The 19,064-nt window shown below is 47.5% G+C and overlaps 4 protein-coding genes across 8 annotated transcripts in view; 1 reads left to right on the top strand and 3 right to left on the bottom strand.

Moving 5' to 3' along the window:
* Positions 1-41: 41 nt before the first annotated feature.
* On the bottom strand, positions 42-8,893 carry bcat2 (branched chain amino-acid transaminase 2, mitochondrial). The gene is made up of 11 exons (XM_062481177.1): positions 8,824-8,893; positions 7,831-7,905; positions 7,102-7,302; positions 4,840-4,950; positions 4,447-4,566; positions 4,178-4,341; positions 3,588-3,730; positions 3,256-3,341; positions 2,293-2,433; positions 1,843-1,917; positions 42-1,517 (listed from the first exon to the last, which is right to left on the bottom strand). The coding sequence occupies exons 1-11, from the start codon at positions 8,839-8,841 to the stop codon at positions 1,476-1,478; spliced, it is 1,176 nt and encodes a 391-aa protein (XP_062337161.1). The 5' UTR covers positions 8,842-8,893; the 3' UTR covers positions 42-1,475.
* An 863-nt stretch (positions 8,894-9,756) lies between these two features.
* Positions 9,757-13,699, bottom strand: hsd17b14 (hydroxysteroid (17-beta) dehydrogenase 14). Of its 2 annotated transcripts, XM_062481442.1 has the most exons (9): positions 13,418-13,698; positions 13,281-13,319; positions 12,985-13,082; positions 11,837-11,903; positions 11,419-11,510; positions 10,612-10,716; positions 10,447-10,514; positions 10,194-10,290; positions 9,757-10,039 (listed from the first exon to the last, which is right to left on the bottom strand). In XM_062481442.1, exons 1-9 carry the CDS (start codon positions 13,587-13,589, stop codon positions 9,896-9,898), a joined length of 882 nt encoding a protein of 293 aa, XP_062337426.1. In that variant the 5' UTR covers positions 13,590-13,698; the 3' UTR covers positions 9,757-9,895. The 2 variants fall into 2 exon arrangements, with proteins under 2 accessions (XP_062337426.1, XP_062337435.1); XM_062481451.1 differs by lacking the exon at positions 13,281-13,319 and having other exon boundaries at positions 13,418-13,699.
* An 856-nt stretch (positions 13,700-14,555) lies between these two features.
* kcna7 (potassium voltage-gated channel, shaker-related subfamily, member 7) lies at positions 14,556-16,558 on the top strand. Of its 4 annotated transcripts, none has more exons than XM_062481570.1 (3): positions 14,556-14,639; positions 15,071-15,114; positions 15,283-16,558. In XM_062481570.1, the coding sequence occupies exon 3, from the start codon at positions 15,341-15,343 to the stop codon at positions 16,085-16,087; it is 747 nt and encodes a 248-aa protein (XP_062337554.1). In that variant the 5' UTR covers positions 14,556-14,639; positions 15,071-15,114; positions 15,283-15,340; the 3' UTR covers positions 16,088-16,558. The 4 variants fall into 4 exon arrangements, with proteins under 4 accessions (XP_062337554.1, XP_062337533.1, XP_062337546.1 ...); XM_062481549.1 differs by having other exon boundaries at positions 14,570-14,645; XM_062481562.1 differs by lacking the exon at positions 14,556-14,639 and adding an exon at positions 14,770-14,790.
* Positions 16,559-16,960: 402 nt separating this feature from the next.
* nucb1 (nucleobindin 1) overlaps positions 16,961-19,064 on the bottom strand; it is a 4,147-nt gene continuing 2,043 nt past the window's right edge. The window contains exon 4 of the mRNA XM_062484130.1: positions 16,961-17,068. Coding sequence (XP_062340114.1) covers positions 16,961-17,068 — 108 coding nt within the window. The remainder of the gene's footprint in view (positions 17,069-19,064) is intronic.

A 19,064-nucleotide genomic window follows, 5' to 3' on the forward strand; every position in this document is an offset into this window, starting at 1 on the left:
TCTTTAAATATGTCCGTACAGACAGGGAGGGACACGAATACTGAAACACCAAATACATTTATTGTAAAAATACAGTAACAGCAAAAATACAGAAGAACTAACTCCCACAATACAACTTAAAAATACAAACGATTCTGCAGAGGATACAGTCCTGGACCAGTCAGACCGGAGGCCCACTGGACACACTACAGGTCAGGCACTTGAAGGACAGGCATATGGAGTGTTGCCATAATACTGTACATTCAGAGTGAGGAATTAATAACCATCCGAACAAGGACACAAAGCTGGATATACTGTGAATCCGATAGAAACAAGCGAATACATGGGAAGACTAGAGATTAAATGCATATCCAACGCCAGGAAAACAATAAGTTAAAACCCACAGAGAAAAAATGTGAAAACAAAACAAATACAAGTACTGTTACCATGACGATGACACAGGTCCTAGTGCAGAGTTCCTGGCAGCACCAGGATGTAGAGGAGGTCTTATCTCTCTTCAGAAGAGACTCACCTCTACAGTGTAACAACCCTCTAGCTTTGTGCGTGCATGAGCTCACCTAAAACTCACTTCTCTTTAATCTCAATCTCAATTCCAGAACAATATCTTCCTATCAGCCTCTTTCTGATCAACACACTGACAAACACACGTTTCCTGTGTTAAGTTTAGTACCACACGCCCCTTCTGAAGACAAACAAAACAATGAAGCATGAATCCCCTGATCTATGAAATAGTTAAAAGCACCTCTGGCATCAGTTAATCAATGTAGAATCTGCCATCCACAATCTCCAGCTACACAGTCCCGACCCTGTTCCAGTCACCCCTGTAAAGATCCAAATCGTCTTTCGACGGTTTAACAAAGAACAGCTTGGACACAGTCAGCCAGGGAGAAGGTTTAACAGTTCATATGTGAAGCACGCTAAAAAGCTTGTTAGTTTAGCAAATGAACCAAATCAATCACAAACACGATCAACAAAAGGAACAAATAGCTGCTTTCGTTTCAACAGCTGCAAATGTTTGCATTTTTATCATAAAAATATATCTGTGCCTATCTGCAGGAACGACCATGGAGGCTGGCTAGCGTGTTTGTGTTTGTGCTTTCAAACAGCATCAATGAAGATCCTAGATCTAGATCTCTTATTTGAGGTGACCAGGCTATGAAATAGACCAGGAAAACTAGCAAACAGTAATACCTTCATCAGAAGTACTATGACAGACTACATTAGGTTTGTTAAACAGTCATTTCGTAACATTACAGACACAGCAACAACAATACTTATTGATGATGAGCAGATGTATCTTTCTGACAGAAACACAGAAACAAGGTGAGGCTTGTCCAAGAGCAGCAGGTGTCCACCGTGGGGTCAGCTTGGGGTCAGCTTGTGGGAGTGCAGTTATGGTTGGAGGACAAGCTGCTGGTCTTGAACAGGGAAGACACAGGGCTGGTTTGGTGTGATTGGCGTGTGCAAGTGGCCAATCAGATAACCAGAGGTGCCCAGTCACTCGCGTTCCGTCCATACTGAGCACAGTATTGGACGAGAGGAGAGAGGAAAAGAAGATTTTAATGGTCATTTTGTTGCTTTGCAGCAAACAAAATGCTGTTAAGATGATAGTATGCAGGGGTGTAGGTTTCATTACACATGGGGGAGACAGTTTTGAAAACTGCAAATCTATCCCACCCACTTTTTTGTTTTACAAAGAAAAAGTGTATCTATCGCCTGTATCGTCCTCAGTAAGTAGGATGTCCCCCTGTCGCCCCCCACATCTGAAAGCAAACCTCTCCCCCTGGTAGTCAGTACGCTGTTAAGGAGCCACAGGAAGCACTACGGTGGGAAGATGCAAACCTGTATGTCGGTCAGGTCCTTGTGGAATCTCTTGGCCAGGTCGGGCCCGTTCTGCATGGTGGGGATGTGGTAGGTCTGGTGAGACAGGACACACGTCAGAGAGAGACAGGACACAGAGAGACAGGACACAGAGAGACAGGACACAGAGAGACAGGACACAGAGAGACAGGACAGAGAGAGACAGGACAGAGAGACAAGTCAGAGAGAGCCAGGACACAGAGAGACAGGACACAGAGAGAGAGGACACAGAGAGACAGGACAGAGAGAGACAGGACAGAGAGACAAAGGACACAGAGAGACAAGTCAGAGATAGACAGGACAGAGAGAGACACGACAGAGAGACACATCAGAGAAAGACACGACACAGAGAGACACGTCAGAGAGACACGACACAGCAGCAGCCCTCGAACCCAGACCCCGATCCCCCCACAACCCGCCCCCCGCGCTCACCTTCCCCTTGTACAGCAGGCTGCCGACAGGACACACCACGCAGGCGGTCCCCGCCCCGAACACCTCCAGGACCTGGCCGGACGCCAGCGCCCCCAGCAGCTCCCGCATGGTCATGGTCCTCTCCGTCACCTTGAACTCATCCTGACGGAGGAAGACACACATGAGCCTGGACTCCCCAGAGCGAGATCCCTCCCCCCTCCACCTCCCCCCCGCTCAGCGTTAGATAGGGACCGTCCTACAGACGCAGGGACCGTCCTACAGACGCAGGGACCGTCCTACAGACGCAGGGACCGTCCTACAGACGCAGGGACCATCCTACAGACGCAGGGACCGTCCTACAGACGCAGGGACCGTCCTACAGACGCAGGGACCGTCCTACAGACGCAGGGACCAGCCTACAGACGCAGGGACCGTCCTACAGACGCAGGGACCGTCCTACAGACGCAGGGACCGTCCTACAGACGCAGGGACCGTCCTACAGACGCAGGGACCGTCCTACAGACGCAGGGACCGTCCTACAGACGCAGGGACCAGCCTACAGACGCAGGGACCGTCCTACAGACGCAGGGACCGTCCTACAGACGCAGGGACCAGCCTACAGACGCAGGGACCAGCCTACAGACGCAGGGACCGTCCTACAGACGCAGGGACCAGCCTACAGACGCAGGGACCGTCCTACAGACGCAGGGACCGTCCTACAGACGCAGGGACCAGCCTACAGACGCAGGGACCAGCCTACAGACGCAGGGACCGTCCTACAGACGCAGGGACCGTCCTACAGACGCAGGGACCGTCCTACAGACGCAGGGACCGTCCTACAGACGCAGGGACCGTCCTACAGACGCAGGGACCGTCCTACAGACGCAGGGACCGTCCTACAGACGCAGGGACCGTCCTACAGACGCAGGGACCAGCCTACAGATGCAGGGACCGTCCTACAGACGCTGCCCGAGGAACGCTCACCCACTGTCGGGCCAGATCCAGCAGAGACTGTCTGGTGACTCCCGGGAGAATGATGCCGTCTAGAGGAGGGGTCAGCAACTCTTTCTCTGCAAACACACACACACATATATATATACAAATACCGACACATACACTGAAGCCCCCATAACAGAGGACGGCCAGCAGGGGGAGACACTGACACCACACAGAGCAGCAGACACAGGCACGCGGCCAAGAGGCCCAGGAATGTGGGACCAGACCAGACATAGCTGGTCTGGGACACACAAGGGGACTGACTGCAGATAAACAGACAGGCAGTCATGCAGACAGGCAGGCACGGAGACAGGCGGTACCTCCGTTCTCATTGGTCCAGTAGATGAAGAGGTTCATGGTGCCGACCTCAGTGATCTCCTCCTGCTCTCCGTACAGCCACAGCACCTGCTGGCAGCCCTGCTGGTTGGCCTCATTCTGCACGGCGATCGTAGGGCCATAGTTCCTGAGAGGAGGAGGAGAGAGAGAGGGGAATGGGGGTGGGGGAGAGATAGGAGTCATAGAGAACGTGATACAGAAGGAAATATATGAGGTAGAGGAGGAGAGTGATAGAGAAGAGAGAGGGGATGAATGATGGCAGGGGGATGGTAGAGACAAGAGAGGAGGGGTTAGATTTCAGGGCCTCCCTTGGAGAAACCGACAGCCATACACAGAGGATGACCTTGACGCAAGGTCAAACCTACATGACCATTAGAGGCACACAACAAAACGTCAGGTTACGCTTCAGCTAACATGCGGATAATGTTTAGCCAAGAAGCCATGTGACCAGACGCTCTTATCCTCAGTTATGATGAAAGGTTGTCCCACCACCCCCATATTTGAAAACCAACCCCCCGCCCCTGACCACGCCCCTGACCACGCCCCTGACCGTGAGAGAGAGGAGAATGCTCACCCGCCCATCTTGTAGGCCCCCACCCCGCCCCTCCAGGCGCGGACGTAGCCGGGGTCGGCCAGCAGGGAGACGGGGCTGAAGGAGCCTGTGGTGAAGTAGGGACCCACGGGGCCCAGGATGACGAAGATCAGAGCCTGGCTGGCCCGGGACACACCCAGAGAGGGCTGGGGAGGCAGAGAGAGTGAGAGTGAGAGAGAGATCACAACCCATACGAAGACTTATCAGAGGACATGTGATGGAGATTTCTTTCTTTTTTTTATGCTCCTCACCTCGATCCCGATGAAGGTGGGCCTGATGTAGAGGCTGGCGTCGAGGGAGTAGGGCACCCACTCCTGGTCCACCTCCACCAGCTTCCTGATGCACTCCAGCATCTCTGCCTTGTCATACAGCTGAGAGACGGAGAGAGCCATGTTTAACGACGCAGGACTGTCCACAGGGCTTCTTTTTACATGAACTTGTCATAGATGTTCTTTTTGGTCTTCTGTATTTGAGAGGCTGTATAAAAGAGCAGTTTGGCAACAAACAAAAAATCGTCTTGATTTCATTATTTCTCTAAAGGGAGAGAGGGAGAGACGGAGGGATAGAGAGAGGGAGACAGAGAGAGCGAGACAGAGAGAGGGAGACAGAGAGAGAGGGAGAGACAGAGGGAGAGAGACACTCACAGGCAGGCAGCTCCTGTCAGCGCTGCGGTACATCCTCTCCATGTTCAACATGGGTCTGAACAGCCTGATGTGGTTGTCAACGCCTCGGAACGCCTTCATGCCCTCAAACAGCTGACACACACACAGAGAATACACACACACACACACACAGAGAATACACACACACACAGAGAATACACACACACACACACAGAGAATACACACACACATACAGAATGCACACACACACAGACAGAGAACACACACACACACACACACACAGAACACACACACACAGAGAGAACACACACACACAGAGAACACACACACATACACACAGAGAATACACACACACACACAGAATGCACACACACACACACAGAGAACACACACACACACACAGAACACACACACACAGAGAGAACACACACACACAGAGAACACACACACATACACACAGAGAATACACACACACACACAGAATGCACACACACACACACAGAGAACACACACACACACACAGAACACACACACACAGAGAGAACACACACACACAGAGAACACACAGAGAACACACACACACACACACACAGAGAGAACATACACACACACAGAGAGAACATACACACACACAGAGAGAACATACACACACACACACACACACACACACACACACACAGAGAACATACACACACACAGAGAGAACACACACAACCACAGACATTTACATCTGGCACTTCAAACCATCCATCTAATGGAACAACAAACCGTTTAACCAATCGGCTCCAGTCATTTTGAGACCGCCACACAGTACAGGAGTAGCCTGTAGGGTAACTATGTGTCTCTCCAGTTAAGAGCGTGTCTCTCCTCTGTACAGTACTGCAGTGTGGGTAGAGATATGTTCTCCAGCTAAGAGCGTGTCTCTCCTCTGTACAGTACTGCAGTGTGGGTAGAGATATGTTCTCCAGCTAAGAGCGTGTCTCACCTCTATAGAGTAGTGCAGTGTGGGTAGAGATATGTTCTCCAGCTAAGAGCGTGTCTCACCTCTATAGAGTAGTGCAGTGTGGGTAGAGATATGTTCTCCAGCTAAGAGCGTGTCTCACCTCTATAGAGTAGTGCAGTGTGGGTAGAGATATGTTCTCCAGCTAAGAGCGTGTCTCACCTCTATAGAGTAGTGCAGTGTGGGTAGAGATATGTTCTCCAGCTAAGAGCGTGTCTCACCTCTATAGAGTAGTGCAGTGTGGGTAGAGATATGTTCTCCAGCTAAGAGCGTGTCTCACCTCTATAGAGTAGTGCAGTGTGGGTAGAGATATGTTCTCCAGCTAAGAGCGTGTCTCACCTCTATAGAGTAGTGCAGTGTGGGTAGAGATATGTTCTCCAGCTAAGAGCGTGTCTCACCTCTATAGAGTAGTGCAGTGTGGGTAGAGATATGTTCTCCAGCTAAGAGCGTGTCTCACCTCTATAGAGTAGTGCAGTGTGGGTAGAGATATGTTCTCCAGCTAAGAGCGTGTCTCACCTCTATAGAGTAGTGCAGTGTGGGTAGAGATATGTTCTCCAGCTAAGAGCGTGTCTCACCTCTATAGAGTAGTGCAGTGTGGGTAGAGATATGTTCTCCAGCTAAGAGCGTGTCTCACCTCTATAGAGTAGTGCAGTGTGGGTAGAGATATGTTCTCCAGCTAAGAGCGTGTCTCACCTCTATAGAGTAGTGCAGTGTGGGTAGAGATATGTTCTCCAGCTAAGAGCGTGTCTCACCTCTATAGAGTAGTGCAGTGTGGGTAGAGATATGTTCTCCAGCTAAGAGCGTGTCTCACCTCTATAGAGTAGTGCAGTGTGGGTAGAGATATGTTCTCCAGCTAAGAGCGTGTCTCACCTCTATAGAGTAGTGCAGTGTGGGTAGAGATATGTTCTCCAGCTAAGAGCGTGTCTCACCTCTATAGAGTAGTGCAGTGTGGGTAGAGATATGTTCTCCAGCTAAGAGCGTGTCTCACCTCTATAGAGTAGTGCAGTGTGGGTAGAGATATGTTCTCCAGCTAAGAGCGTGTCTCACCTCTATAGAGTAGTGCAGTGTGGGTAGAGATATGTTCTCCAGCTAAGAGCGTGTCTCACCTCTATAGAGTAGTGCAGTGTGGGTAGAGATATGTTCTCCAGCTAAGAGCGTGTCTCACCTCTATAGAGTAGTGCAGTGTGGGTAGAGATATGTTCTCCAGCTAAGAGCGTGTCTCACCTCTATAGAGTAGTGCAGTGTGGGTAGAGATATGTTCTCCAGCTAAGAGCGTGTCTCACCTCTATAGAGTAGTGCAGGGCTGAGCTGGCAGGGTGGAGGGACAGGTTCTGGAAGGGCTTGATGTGTGGAGCCTTCCAGCCCTCTTTCTCAGACCAGTAGATGGTGAGCATGTGGTCAGAGAACTGCTTCCCAAACAGCAGGGTGGAGGGATCTGGCTTGGCCTGCAGGGCGGTGCTGCGCTCGATCGTCAAGTCTGCGGCCTGGGGTGGAGGTGGGCGGGGAGGGGGGGCATAGGACACCAAAACAGACACACACAGGGAGAGAGGGAGGGAGGGAGGGAGGGAGGGAGGGAGAAAACAGAGCCAGGGAAGGATACAATATATTTTTTTAATTCATCTTAATTAACAGTGCATGCACTGGGAGGGGGAATTGAATCTCCCGGAGATCTTGGTGGTCAATTAAGCAGTTGAATTAAGCAGTTGAAGTAAATTAAATGGTGAAAGCATGAGGCAGGCATGCAGGAAGAGGGGAGAGAGGAGAACAGTCACGCAATGACCCAGACTTCCCTTCTAGGCTGTGCTGCTACAGATCTAAAGAGTCTATACAGAAGACACCCGGAGAGACAAGGACACTTCCTTTCTCCAATAACAGGTATTAAATAGTAAACAGGCAGGTGACTGGCCTGGACAGGTACAGTCATGCACACCTCATTACACCTCTGAGGTGAGTTTATCTAGCTGGTCTGAAGAGGGAAAATCCTAACTTCACCTTTTTTACGTAATTGTTACCTTGAACGACGAGCTGGCAAACCGCAACGACCCCATACAGAAGGGGAGGGCTTGAATGAACCGTCCATGGAGAGCCTAGACACAGAGAAAAACGTTTTCGCTTAATGCAAAGTTGACTTGATACGCACGTTTCTGAATGAGAACGGACCGGCCTTTCAGCCCGGGTGACTTGTTGTCGTTTCCAACCTTCTCAAGATAGACGAGCACCATAACACGTGTGTTTTGCGTGTCATCGTTTTTACTTCATGTGTTTATGTGTTCAGTACCTGCACGTTGTTTTGTGGTATGTTTGTGGAGACAGCTGGTGCCAAGCACTACGCTTTAAATAGCTTCAAGTTCACACCACTCAACACTGACTACAGCTGTAAAGGTGAATTTTGCAGAACTTTGCAGAAGGCTATAACTGTTTAAGCAACAGATTTGAGGGTGCCCAAGAATTGCATTGTTAGAATGCGCCTGCGTGTCATTTCAAGACCCAACGTAATTTTTTTTGTAAAAAAAAAAAAAAGAAAACCAACTTTGACAGTCTTGTGCCTAAGATCGGAAACCCTCAGTCCTGAAAGAAAACACACATTTATGTTCCTCAAAATATGTATCAAGTTAAATGAGCTATTGTCTAATATTTATTATAATTTACTTGAATCTACCTAACGTTAATTGATTGATTGGTGCCGTAACGCTAGACGATATGCCAGGAAAAAAATGCGCATTATCTGTAAGAAGCTGACAATTCACCTTTAGTAATAATGTTGCCTGCTGACGTCTTTGCCTTGGCTAGCAGTAGCGCTAAGGTTCCTACACGTCGTTATCTACCAAGCAATCCTTGTTACTGATTCAATTCACACAGACAGGCCTCGCTTAAAAAGTGAACCAAAATGGTTCATTAACTCGTTATCAGCAGAAAATAATCACAACGTCCGTCGTTAATTATTTACACGGAGGGTCGAGATAAACAGATAAATTACAAAGATAAACTGAGATCTTTGGACTCACCGTCCGCAGAGTTGCCATCGCCGCTGTGTAATGAATGGTAAACTTGTTCGTGTGGAAACAAATGTTAAGACGCTAGTGTTTTGCGTTCCGGATCGGACATCGGGCTCAAATTACTATAGCCAGTACTGTAACATTATGCAGCAGTTTCAAGATCAAAAACATCTATATTTGGCCACAAAGTGTAGTTTTACAATATATAATTGTACATCCGCATGCCAATTCCCACGAATATCATACACAAATATCTCTTATGGTCTTTAAGGAGCCCATATATTCAACTTTTAAAGACAATATGCAGGTGATAATATAGCAGTTGTGTTTGACGGTGTGTTATCGGTTCTAGGTGCCATACATTTATTGGAAATGTATCAGAACGCCAACTCAAGACAATAAATGGTTAAAAATGTAGGTGTGATCAAAGTCGTCTACGTGGTTCGACAAACTACAGATCCCTGCATATTACTCGGCAAGGCTAGAAGGTTAATCGAGTTCAAACGATTAGAATGGAGAAGGCGGTGATTGGTCCACCCGTAGGGAGTTGTAGAAAGCTTGATATTTGATTGGTGATCTCGCTTGTTTGGAAATAACGACAGACCCGTAATTTCCTCATAAAGTAGGCCAATGTCGCAGCTTGTCCTAGTTGAATGGACATTGGTGTAACGATGTTTGTTTTTATATCCTAATGGAATTATATGATTTTTTTTAATGAAAAAATTGAGGGCCAATGTTGAGGCTTTTGTTGCGGGAAACTAATTTAAGTTGTTTAGTTGGGTTCTGTTTGATAGAAATAATGTAGGAAATATATATTAAGTTTAGACGAGATTAAATAGGCTATGTTTAGTAGGCTAGGCCTAGTTTGCGTACGGCAATAAACTAGGTAACTGTGCGTTAATGTTCGTTTTTGGTTAAGGTAAATAATCGACGACAACAACCTATCATAAAATTCATTTTATTGAATGTCAAAATCACAAATAATGATTTTCAATATCAAAAATAAGTTGTTTGGTAACCTGAGACAGAGTAGCAAGGCTACAACAGTTCTGGTCTTGCGGCTCTGTGGATCTAGGCTATCTTATGGGACCTGACTCTTGAATCCATAGTTGAGCTCAGCTCCCCCACTCAGGAGCAGATCTATCCCTGTACAGAAGGTGGCGTCCGCCGCCAGAAACAGCGCCGCCAGCCCGCTCTCAACCTCGGTCCCCATCCGGCCAATGAGCTGTAGAAGGAAAGGTGCAACGTGTTTGAGCGGAGGCATCGTGCAAGTTAATTATACCATTAAAGAAATAAATGCTCTCCAACCCCCAACCCTTCAGTTCCGAACTAAATAATCAGCAATGTTTTGCTTGGCTCGCCTCCCAGGAGAAACTTGCCTGGGCGTTTTCTCCCGCTATTATCGTAGCTGCGGCGTCCGCTGTTTGACCTGCCAGCTCCTCCCATAGTGGCGTCATTACGTTACCGGGAGAAATACTGACAGCGACGCCAGATGGGGGAGGAGGGGAAATATAGATAAACATTCCCAAGAAGACGCAGAAAAAGATTCAGAATCAAAAAAATAAAGTTGCTAAAATATTCTAATAAATTTAGTTAATCATTGGGTTGTGTTACATTTCGACATGTTCTTACCAGTTGACTCTGACTTGATAGCAACTCTCATCCACTGCCATAGCTTTGGTCATAGCAACGATCGCCCCCTTGTGGATTAAAGTAGACACCCCCCATGCAGCTGCAGATTACGGTTTCAAAAGCCAGACAGGAGATGACGATGTAATGGAATGTTCTTAAAATCACCTTGGTGGCTACGTAAGGTACAGCATGCTTCTGGCCTATGGAGGCCACCAGGCTGGATATGTTAATGATGTTCCCCTGGCGCTCTCGCAGATGGGGCAAGGCATACTGGGAGGCAGGGGATATATCATCACAATATTGTTCTCTCTCTCTCTCTCTCTCTCTAGCACACACACACTCTCACACCCTCTCTCTCTCTGTCACACACACACTCTCACACCCTCTCTCTCTCTCTAGCACACACACACTCTCACACCCTCTCTCTCTCTGTCACACACACACTCTCACACCCTCTCTCTCTCTCTGTCACACACACACTCTCACACCCTCTCTCTCTGTGTCACACACACACTCTCACACCCTCTCTCTCTCTCTGTCACACATACACTCTCACACCCTCTCTCTCTCTCTGTCACACACACACTCTCACACCCTCACACCCTCTCTCTCTCTGTCACACACACACTCTCACACCCTCTCTCTCTCTGTCACACACACACTCTCACACCCTCTCTCTCTCTAGCACACACACAAACACACATACTCTCACATACACTCACTCTTTCTATCACATAAACACACTCTCTCCCTCCCTCCCTCCCTCCCTCCCTCCCTCCCTCCCTCCCTCCCTCTCTCTCTCTCTCTCTCTCTCTCTCTCTCTCTCTCTCTCTCTCTCTCTCTCTCTCTCTCTCTCTCTCTCTCTCTCTCTCTCTCTCTCTCTCTCTCTCTCTCACACACACACACCGACACACACTCGCACACTCTCTGTCACACACACACACAGAGATACATTAAAAGGTGAATAATTACTTTAGACGTCAGGAAGTAGCTGATAAGGTTTAGGTTGAGGAGATATCTAAACTCATCTGCTGTCGTCTCATCCATGGTTTTGTGAGGCGGGTCTGAGGCAGGGAGAACATACATGTGTGTCGTTATCGACAGAACGATAAACTCAAGAGATAATTCTTCAATCATAACACTGTATCTTCAGGGAGTCTGGGAGTCAGGTGGCTGAGCGGTTAGGGAATTGGGCTAGTAATCAGAAGGTTGCTAGTTCGATTCCCGGCTGTGCCAAAATGACGTTGTGTCCTTGGGCAAGGCACTTCACCCTACTTGCCTCAGGGGGAATGTCCCTGTACTTACTGTAAGTCGCTCTGGATAAGAGCGTCTGCTAAATGACTAAATGTAAATGTATCTTGACTCTCTAAATCAATGCGGCTGTACTTACGCCACCCAGCATTGTTGACCAGACAGTCTATCTGACCGTAGTGCTCAACTGTCACAGTAATCATTCTCTGTGAATAGGAAAGATGAAGTTAACTGGAGTATAACGGTCAGGAGCATATTGGTAGTTGATTTGTGATAGCTACATGTAAGAACTTTCTATTTGCATGTACCAATGAATTTCAAGATATATATATGACAGTCACGTCGCTATTGCAGAAAAGCATAATAACCTGTCAGGCAAGTCAGTAACTCTAGTCCTAAATGGATCAGGCCCACAACGGCAATACTGAGTGCAAGACGGTACTTAATTTGTACCGTCTATTATTTTGAAATAAAAGTTTAGAAATAAACAGAAACTTTTTTGTGTCGTATTTTTTTGTGTCAAAACAAGTTTCGAAAGGTTGAAAAAAGATTTTCGAAAGATTCAGACGTTTCACAGGCCTATGTGTCGATACAAGCATTTCACATATGTGTATGTGAGTTTTCAGAAGTCTGAATGCGTGTGTGAACATGGCATGTGTGAATGTGTATGTTTATGTGTAAGGACAGTCTGTATTATTTCCTAAACGGCCCCTCATACAACAGAGCATTTGTGCTTTGGTTCACAAGCAGTGTGAGAATGTTCTGCTAAATGATGATCACACACAAGTGTTGAAATATGATAATACATCATTCTTAGGGGGGAAAAAGTGATAATATGAATCAACCGATTTTAGAGTCCATGACAAAAATTAAGCTTATATGAAAGGAATGTGCACTAACAGTGCTAAAAGTGACCATGATAAACTGAGAACACTTTAGATCAAATCTATGGTAACACAGAATAACTTGAGAAATTATGTGATTATGCTTTCCTATCGTGATGTTAGACTCATATTTTATTGTAGTTATTATTATTTTTTTAATATTGTTTTAGATATCCCCTTGTATACATTATTCTTTCATTGAAGTGTTACTGTTGTCTTAAGAAAAGAAAGATTGTTTAAAAGATGTTTCATCTGACGTAAGTACCTGTATTACGTAAATGGAGTGTAATTGTTAAACACTGTCTTTGCAAACAATGTTGAAAATAATAATAACTGAGAACACACATCCTGTTTTCATAGAGACGGATCACTTGACACATCACGAGGTTACCATATTCATTACCTTGATGTCTTCCTCTTTTGAGATGTCACACGATACGAATTTACATGAACCTGGCCCAGCCTGGTTGAGCGCCGCCTCTAGCGCCTTAGCGGTGTCCACTGGAGATAGATAGATCGAAAATAAAGTTGAACGACCTCTATGCTATGTAGCATGCAATTTAAGTTATGTAATTCATTTATACAGTATGATTGTTTACTGTAGTCGCACATAATTGTAGTACAGAATGTAATACAATAATGTACAGATTATTTTGGGACGCTGACAATCACATTATTAGAACGTTTGTTCAGACTTACATTCTAAGGCACAAAACACAACTTTTGCCCCATTCTCCACTGCAATACAAACTAAATATTAGTGCACACTCTGACCCAAATCTTCCATAGAATTCAATTTCAATCAAAACGAATTAGTAGTAAACTCCGTGTCTTACCAAAGGCTTTGACAATACCTCTGCCAATTCCCCTTGAGCCCCCAGTTACAATCACAACTTTGTTACAGTAACGCAAAGCAGCGCCAGACATCTCGCGAATGTCAACTGTAATGATGATGCAGAAGACAAGCCAGCACCAACCGCTCTCTCTCTCGTTGATAGTTTTAATCATGCGTGGAGGACTTGACTAACAAGCCAACGTCTCTAACACGGCAACAGTAATCCGACACATTATCTCACTCTGAAATGTCCACTTATCACATGATTTTTTAAAAAAGTGGAAAAAAACCTGGAGTTCCTGTTAACATGAGTTTTGTTAAGAGAAGGGTGTGGCTTCATGGGAAATGTAGGCTGGTACAAGTCCACTCATACAGCCATTCATGCTCAAGTCTGTCCATAATATTTGTACTGCCCCAACATGAAAAAGTCTAAAATGGAGCAATGGAGTGTCTCTGAACTTTCAACACTAAAGTCTAACCAGATCTGAAAAGACCATTTAAGGTGAATTTAATAAAGGCCTTTGATGTTTCTTTTTTGCATGTGTCAGTTGTGTATGTTAATTTGAGTCACCAAGTGGATTACCATGTGTTGGAGGGAATGTCTACGCATGCCTATGTGAAACAGAGAGAGCTAGAGTGGGAGAGAGGGAGAGAGCGAAGGAGAGAGAGAGAGAGTGGGAGGGAGCAAGGGAGAGAGAGAGAGAGAGAGAGTGGGAGGGAGCAAGGGAGAGAGAGAGAGAGAGAGAGAGAGAGAGAGAGAGAGGGGGAGAGAGAGTGGGAGGGAGAGACAGAGAGAGAGAGTAGGCGGGAGAGAGAGAAAAAGAGAGAGAGAGAGGGAGATACTTTTTAAGGGGGCTGACATTTGAGGGTGGGGGTAAGGGTGGGTGTAAGGCAGTGCCGAGGCTGGAGCAGAGAGGGTGGAGGATTGAATTTCGAACTGCCAGCATTCCCCACAGACACAGTGAGCAAGAGGGTGACCTACAAACAAGCTTACCTATCTTAACCTCACTACGGAGGGGAATCAGGAGACAGATTATCACTACCCCTGAAGGAGCAATGTGACCCTCCGTCCCCCCCCCCTCCCTCCCTCCCTTCCTCCCCCCGTCCCCCCCCCTCCTCTCCCTCACCAGACACATGCAGGTGGTGAGGAGAGATCAGAGAGAGAGCAGGCAGGGGGTGGACAGAGAGACCAACTGACTGGAGGGAGGGACAGTGACCCCATGGTGCAGGTACAGTAACAGAAACCTCTGCTCGTTCTATGGAACTACGTTTCTGTCCTTGACAACAACACGAGTGGCTGGCAGAGGTATGAGAGCAGGAGGGGAGCCTGCAGTTTCCCAGAACGATGTGTCGCCGCCGGGATTCCAGCATGAGGTTGTTTTCCGGCTGCAGCCCAGGTTGAGGAGAGCGAGTCGGATTCTCTGTGTGTTCACTGCATGACAGGACTTGCATGGGAGTTCTCTTGAGAGTCTGGCTGAAGGTTTCTGGTAGCTGTGGCTAACTGGCAGGTTGAGGGTCACTATGTGGATTACTGTCCAAACAAAAGAGAATTAAGTTAGAAGTGATAGGAAGCTAGAAAAAGTTTTCAAAAGAACGTTAATGTCATTAACAATGTCTGTTTGATTCACAAATCCTATCCGTCTTTGGTTCTTAGGCATCTTTACGCCTTCAGCTGAAACTTGTAATAATTTCTTTCAGGTGAGATTCAAACTTCAATACCAAACATATTAGATAGCTTGATAATAATTGCATCAATGTTATGAGTATGGTACATTGACACTTATCAAATAGAATTAACACCCTCATTCCTGTTTCACCGACTACTTCTGTTTCCTGAAACATTTTCATGTTGTTGTTGCTGTTTAGCGGAAGGGCCAAACCATCCCCAGAGAGAACGAAACAGAGGTGAAGCAGGGACAGAGGGATGGATATCCATGATCAGGGAGGAGATGGAGGAGGAGGAGATGGAGGAGATGGAGGAGGAGGAGGGAGGGAGGGAGTGATGGAAGACAAGAAGGACGTCAGCGACAGCAACAAGCGGACCAAAGACCAGCGGAACAAGGCAGAGCGAGGAGAGAAGGAGGTGGAGAAGGAGGGCAGCGAGAAGGGGGAGGGCCGGAGGGAGGGCCGGCGCTCCCGCTCCATGTGGAAGGGAGGCAGCGCTCTGACGGAGCGGCTCGCCATCAACGTGTCTGGGATGCGCTACGAGACCCAGCTCCGCACGCTGGCCCAGTTCCCCGACTCGCTCCTCGGCGACCCCCGACGGCGCCTGCGCTACTTCGACCCCCTGCGGAACGAGATGTTCCTGGACCGGAACCGGATCTGCTTCGACGCCATCCTCTACTTCTACCAGTCTGGCGGGCGTCTGCGCCGGCCGGCCAACGTGCCCCTGGACGTGTTCATGGAGGAGCTGCGCTTCTACGAGCTGGGGGAGGACATCATGACGCGCTTCAAGGAGGACGAAGGCTTCCCCAAGGTGGAGGAGAGGCCTCTGCCGGAGAACGCGGTGATGCGACGGCTCTGGGTGCTGTTCGAGCACCCGGAATCGTCCGGCGGAGCGCGCATCATCGCCATCATCAGCGTCATGGTCATCGTGGTGTCCATCATCATCTTTTGCCTGGAGACGCTGCCGGAGTTCAGGAACGAGAAGGAGCTCAGGGAGGTCAGGTGACTGTGTGTGTGTCTGTTTTGGGTCTTGTTAACTATCCTTGTGGGGATCAGAAGATAGTATAACCAGTAAAACCAAGAAGTGGGTTGGGATCCTGCACTTCAAAGGGCTATTTCCAGTTTTGTTTGTAGGTGTTTAGGGTGAGGGTTGGAAATAGAGTTAGGGTTAGAATTCCATTAAGGGTTAAGGGTTAAGGCTAAGGTTAAGGTTTGGGGTTAAGGATAGCACCATTTTGCATGGGACTGAATTGTTGGACTTCACTTGGATAGAAACTTGGATAGAAACCTGTGTGTGTGTGGATGAGTGTAAACCAAACAAACACAAAAGACGAGAGATAAACAAAGATTAAAACATGGCAGAGCAGAGATGTTTCCCCCGTGGTGACGATGATCATCTGGAAGCTGGAGGGAACCAGACAGAGATACATTCACATTTGATTCATTTAAACAGAAACTTTCATCCAAAGCGATATGCAAATAGTATATGTAGTAAGGACTCTTATAAGGTCTCCTTATATTGCCACATCCTCTGTTTCTTTGTCATGTACTCTGCCGAGAGAGGAGGGGAGAGGAACAAGAGAGGATCTTCCAGAAACAGGGTTTAGTTCAGGGATTAGGACCAACGTGAGGCGGATGAGGTGAACCAGAAAGCATGATAGTTGGTGACAGTTGGTGACAGTTGTCCCTGTGGGACATAAACACTGTCTGATAAATCTGTCACCTCACAGGGTCAAACTCACCTGTCAACTGTCACCTCGCAGGGTCAAACTCACCTGTCAACTGTCACCTCGCAGGGTCAAACTCACCTGTCAACTGTTACCTCGCAGGGTCAAACTCACCTCCAAAGCCCATCAGAAGCAGGTTTTAGAGGCAGGGTTTAGAGGCAGGTTTTAGAGGCAGGTTTAGAGGCAGTGCACAGACGAGACGAGCACAGTGAGCAGCAGAGGCAGGCGGAGGTATGCCGGGTCAGGGGCTTGTGAAGGAGCTGCATGTGGAGCGTGGGAGCGACGGAGGGCACGGAGAGAAGGAGAGAGCGGGGTTCTGCCAAGATCATTTTAGTTGTGTCGTTAAATGTGATACACTTGGATTGAGGGCAAGACCTGGGAGCTGGGGGAGGAGAGGATATGAGGAGTGGATCAAAGCCCAGGGCCAAACAAGAGGGAAATGTACAACACAAAGACAGAGGCTGTGAAATGGTGAAGGGCCAATAAGAGAGAGACAGAGCCAAAGAGAGAGTCAGGGAGAGAGAGGTCAGAGAGAGCAAGGACAGGTGTCGGAAAGGGAGGGATGGCCAGGAGGAGAGAGTGTGTCGACTGACAAACAACGTGATGTTATCCACAGATCCCCGTCCATCTGTGACTCGCATTGGCCGGAGTCTAGGATTCCTGCCAGTACAACTCAGCCACAGTGCAATTGATGGGCTGGATAGGTAGTTATAGGCGAAATGAGATAGCGAGAGAAAGGTGAACTGGAGTGCAGAGGAGGAGGGTCTCGGTTTACCCCTTGGAGATCTAAGGGGCTATATTTAGAGGGAGGACAACCCTAACGGCACATCAACACATAAACGCTGGTCTGTATTAATACACCCTCTGACTCATGCACATGGAAAGAGCCTTGCAGAAACTAGGCTTGATGACCGTCTGGAAATCAATCCATCCTCGTGTCCTGCGTGGCATGTAGACAACATGGCGTTTTTGAGGGTTCAAGCAAAAATACTGAAACACAGCACCGCGTGTGTGGGGGAACACTGCGCAAACACACACACACATACCACACACCACACACCCCAAACACACTCACGATCAAAACACCTGAGAAAACATAGTACACAGTAACATGACATTATGACACAATCATATAATGTGTCATAACATCTGTATGATACATACAGAGTCCACTCAAGAGGTAGTGGCACCCTTGGTCAGGATGAAAAAATAAGGCTGTAAAGAAAGAAAAGAAAAAGAAAGCAAGTCACATCGATATGACCAGCGATGTATGGTACAGGCTCAGTGTGTCGACCTGATATTTACATTACATTTAGTCATTTAGCAGACGCTCTTATCCAGAGCGACTTACAGTAAGTACAGGGACATTCCCCCGAGGCAAGTAGGGTGAAGTGCCTTGCCCAAGGACACAACGTCATTTTGGCACGGCCGGGAATCGAACCAACCTTCAGATTACTAGCCCGATTCCCTAACCGCTCAGCCACCTGACGCCCTGATATAGACATGACACAATTGAACTGAGATGTGTCTGCTATAGTTTGACAACTGGAATGAACAGCTACAGTTTGTTAGGTGTTTCTTATTGGGTGACAGAGAGTGAGAATGTGTCTTCGGGCAGTGAGGTCACACTCTGTGAGCTTTATAAATGTGAGGAGAACCTGGTCTAAAGTGGGTGACAAATGTGGGGGTGGATTTTAGTCGTGTTCAATCAGGCCTGGCTGCTGTGAGAGACATGTTCATTTTCCTTCTCCCTCCCTCCCTCTCACACAAAGTAAACACCAACTGATCTACGGATGGAATAAAAAGCACTAAGAGCATTTTGTGGCATCTATAAAAAGATAATGTTGACTTACAGTACTTTATATGCAACACTGTTTCTCAGAAAACATGATCAGGGTCACATGACGTGTCAGATTCTCGGGCCATTCCAATGTCTCTGCTGTAATCCACACCTGTGACAGATGAGCTATAATGTTTTCTCTGTTTAAATATAGACTCAAACATTTATATAAAAGTATACGGAGAGATGGAAACAGGGGAAAATTAAGTGCAACAGTGAAGTTCACAGACTATCATCCATTCACACTCTTAGGCTGTGCCGACAGGAGCATTCTGCAAACGTGCTGAGAAAAAACTTTGACACCTTCAAAATAATCCTCACCTCCCTCCACTGCCTCCCCTGCCTCTTCCTCTCCCTCCCTTCTCCCCTGGTCTAACCACACCTAACCTCTACCCAACCTCTACTTAACCCTCCCT

The sequence above is a fragment of the Osmerus eperlanus genome, chromosome 2, assembly GCF_963692335.1.
Source record: "Osmerus eperlanus chromosome 2, fOsmEpe2.1, whole genome shotgun sequence".
Taxonomy (NCBI): domain Eukaryota; kingdom Metazoa; phylum Chordata; class Actinopteri; order Osmeriformes; family Osmeridae; genus Osmerus; species Osmerus eperlanus.

What these genes read in the sequence shown, in the direction of transcription:
- hsd17b14 (XM_062481442.1), bottom strand. Translation starts at nt 13,589, where the DNA reads ATGATTAAAACTATCAACGAGAGAGAGAGCGGTTGGTGCTGGCTTGTC. An exon ending in AGGTATTGTCAAAGCCTTTG is followed by an intron (nt 13,320 to 13,417) that starts GTAAGACACGGA and finishes TTTGTATTGCAG; the next exon opens with TGGAGAATGGGGCAAAAGTT. An exon ending in TATCAAGTCAGAGTCAACTG is followed by an intron (nt 10,291 to 10,446) that starts GTAAGAACATGT and finishes CGTCGCTGTCAG; the next exon opens with TATTTCTCCCGGTAACGTAA.
- bcat2 (XM_062481177.1), bottom strand. An exon ending in CCCTGCACTACTCTATAGAG is followed by an intron (nt 4,951 to 7,101) that starts GTGAGACACGCT and finishes TGTGTGTGTCAG; the next exon opens with CTGTTTGAGGGCATGAAGGC. An exon ending in CCACCTTCATCGGGATCGAG is followed by an intron (nt 4,342 to 4,446) that starts GTGAGGAGCATA and finishes CTGCCTCCCCAG; the next exon opens with CCCTCTCTGGGTGTGTCCCG.
- kcna7 (XM_062481570.1), top strand. Translation starts at nt 15,341, where the DNA reads ATGGATATCCATGATCAGGGAGGAGATGGAGGAGGAGGAGATGGAGGA.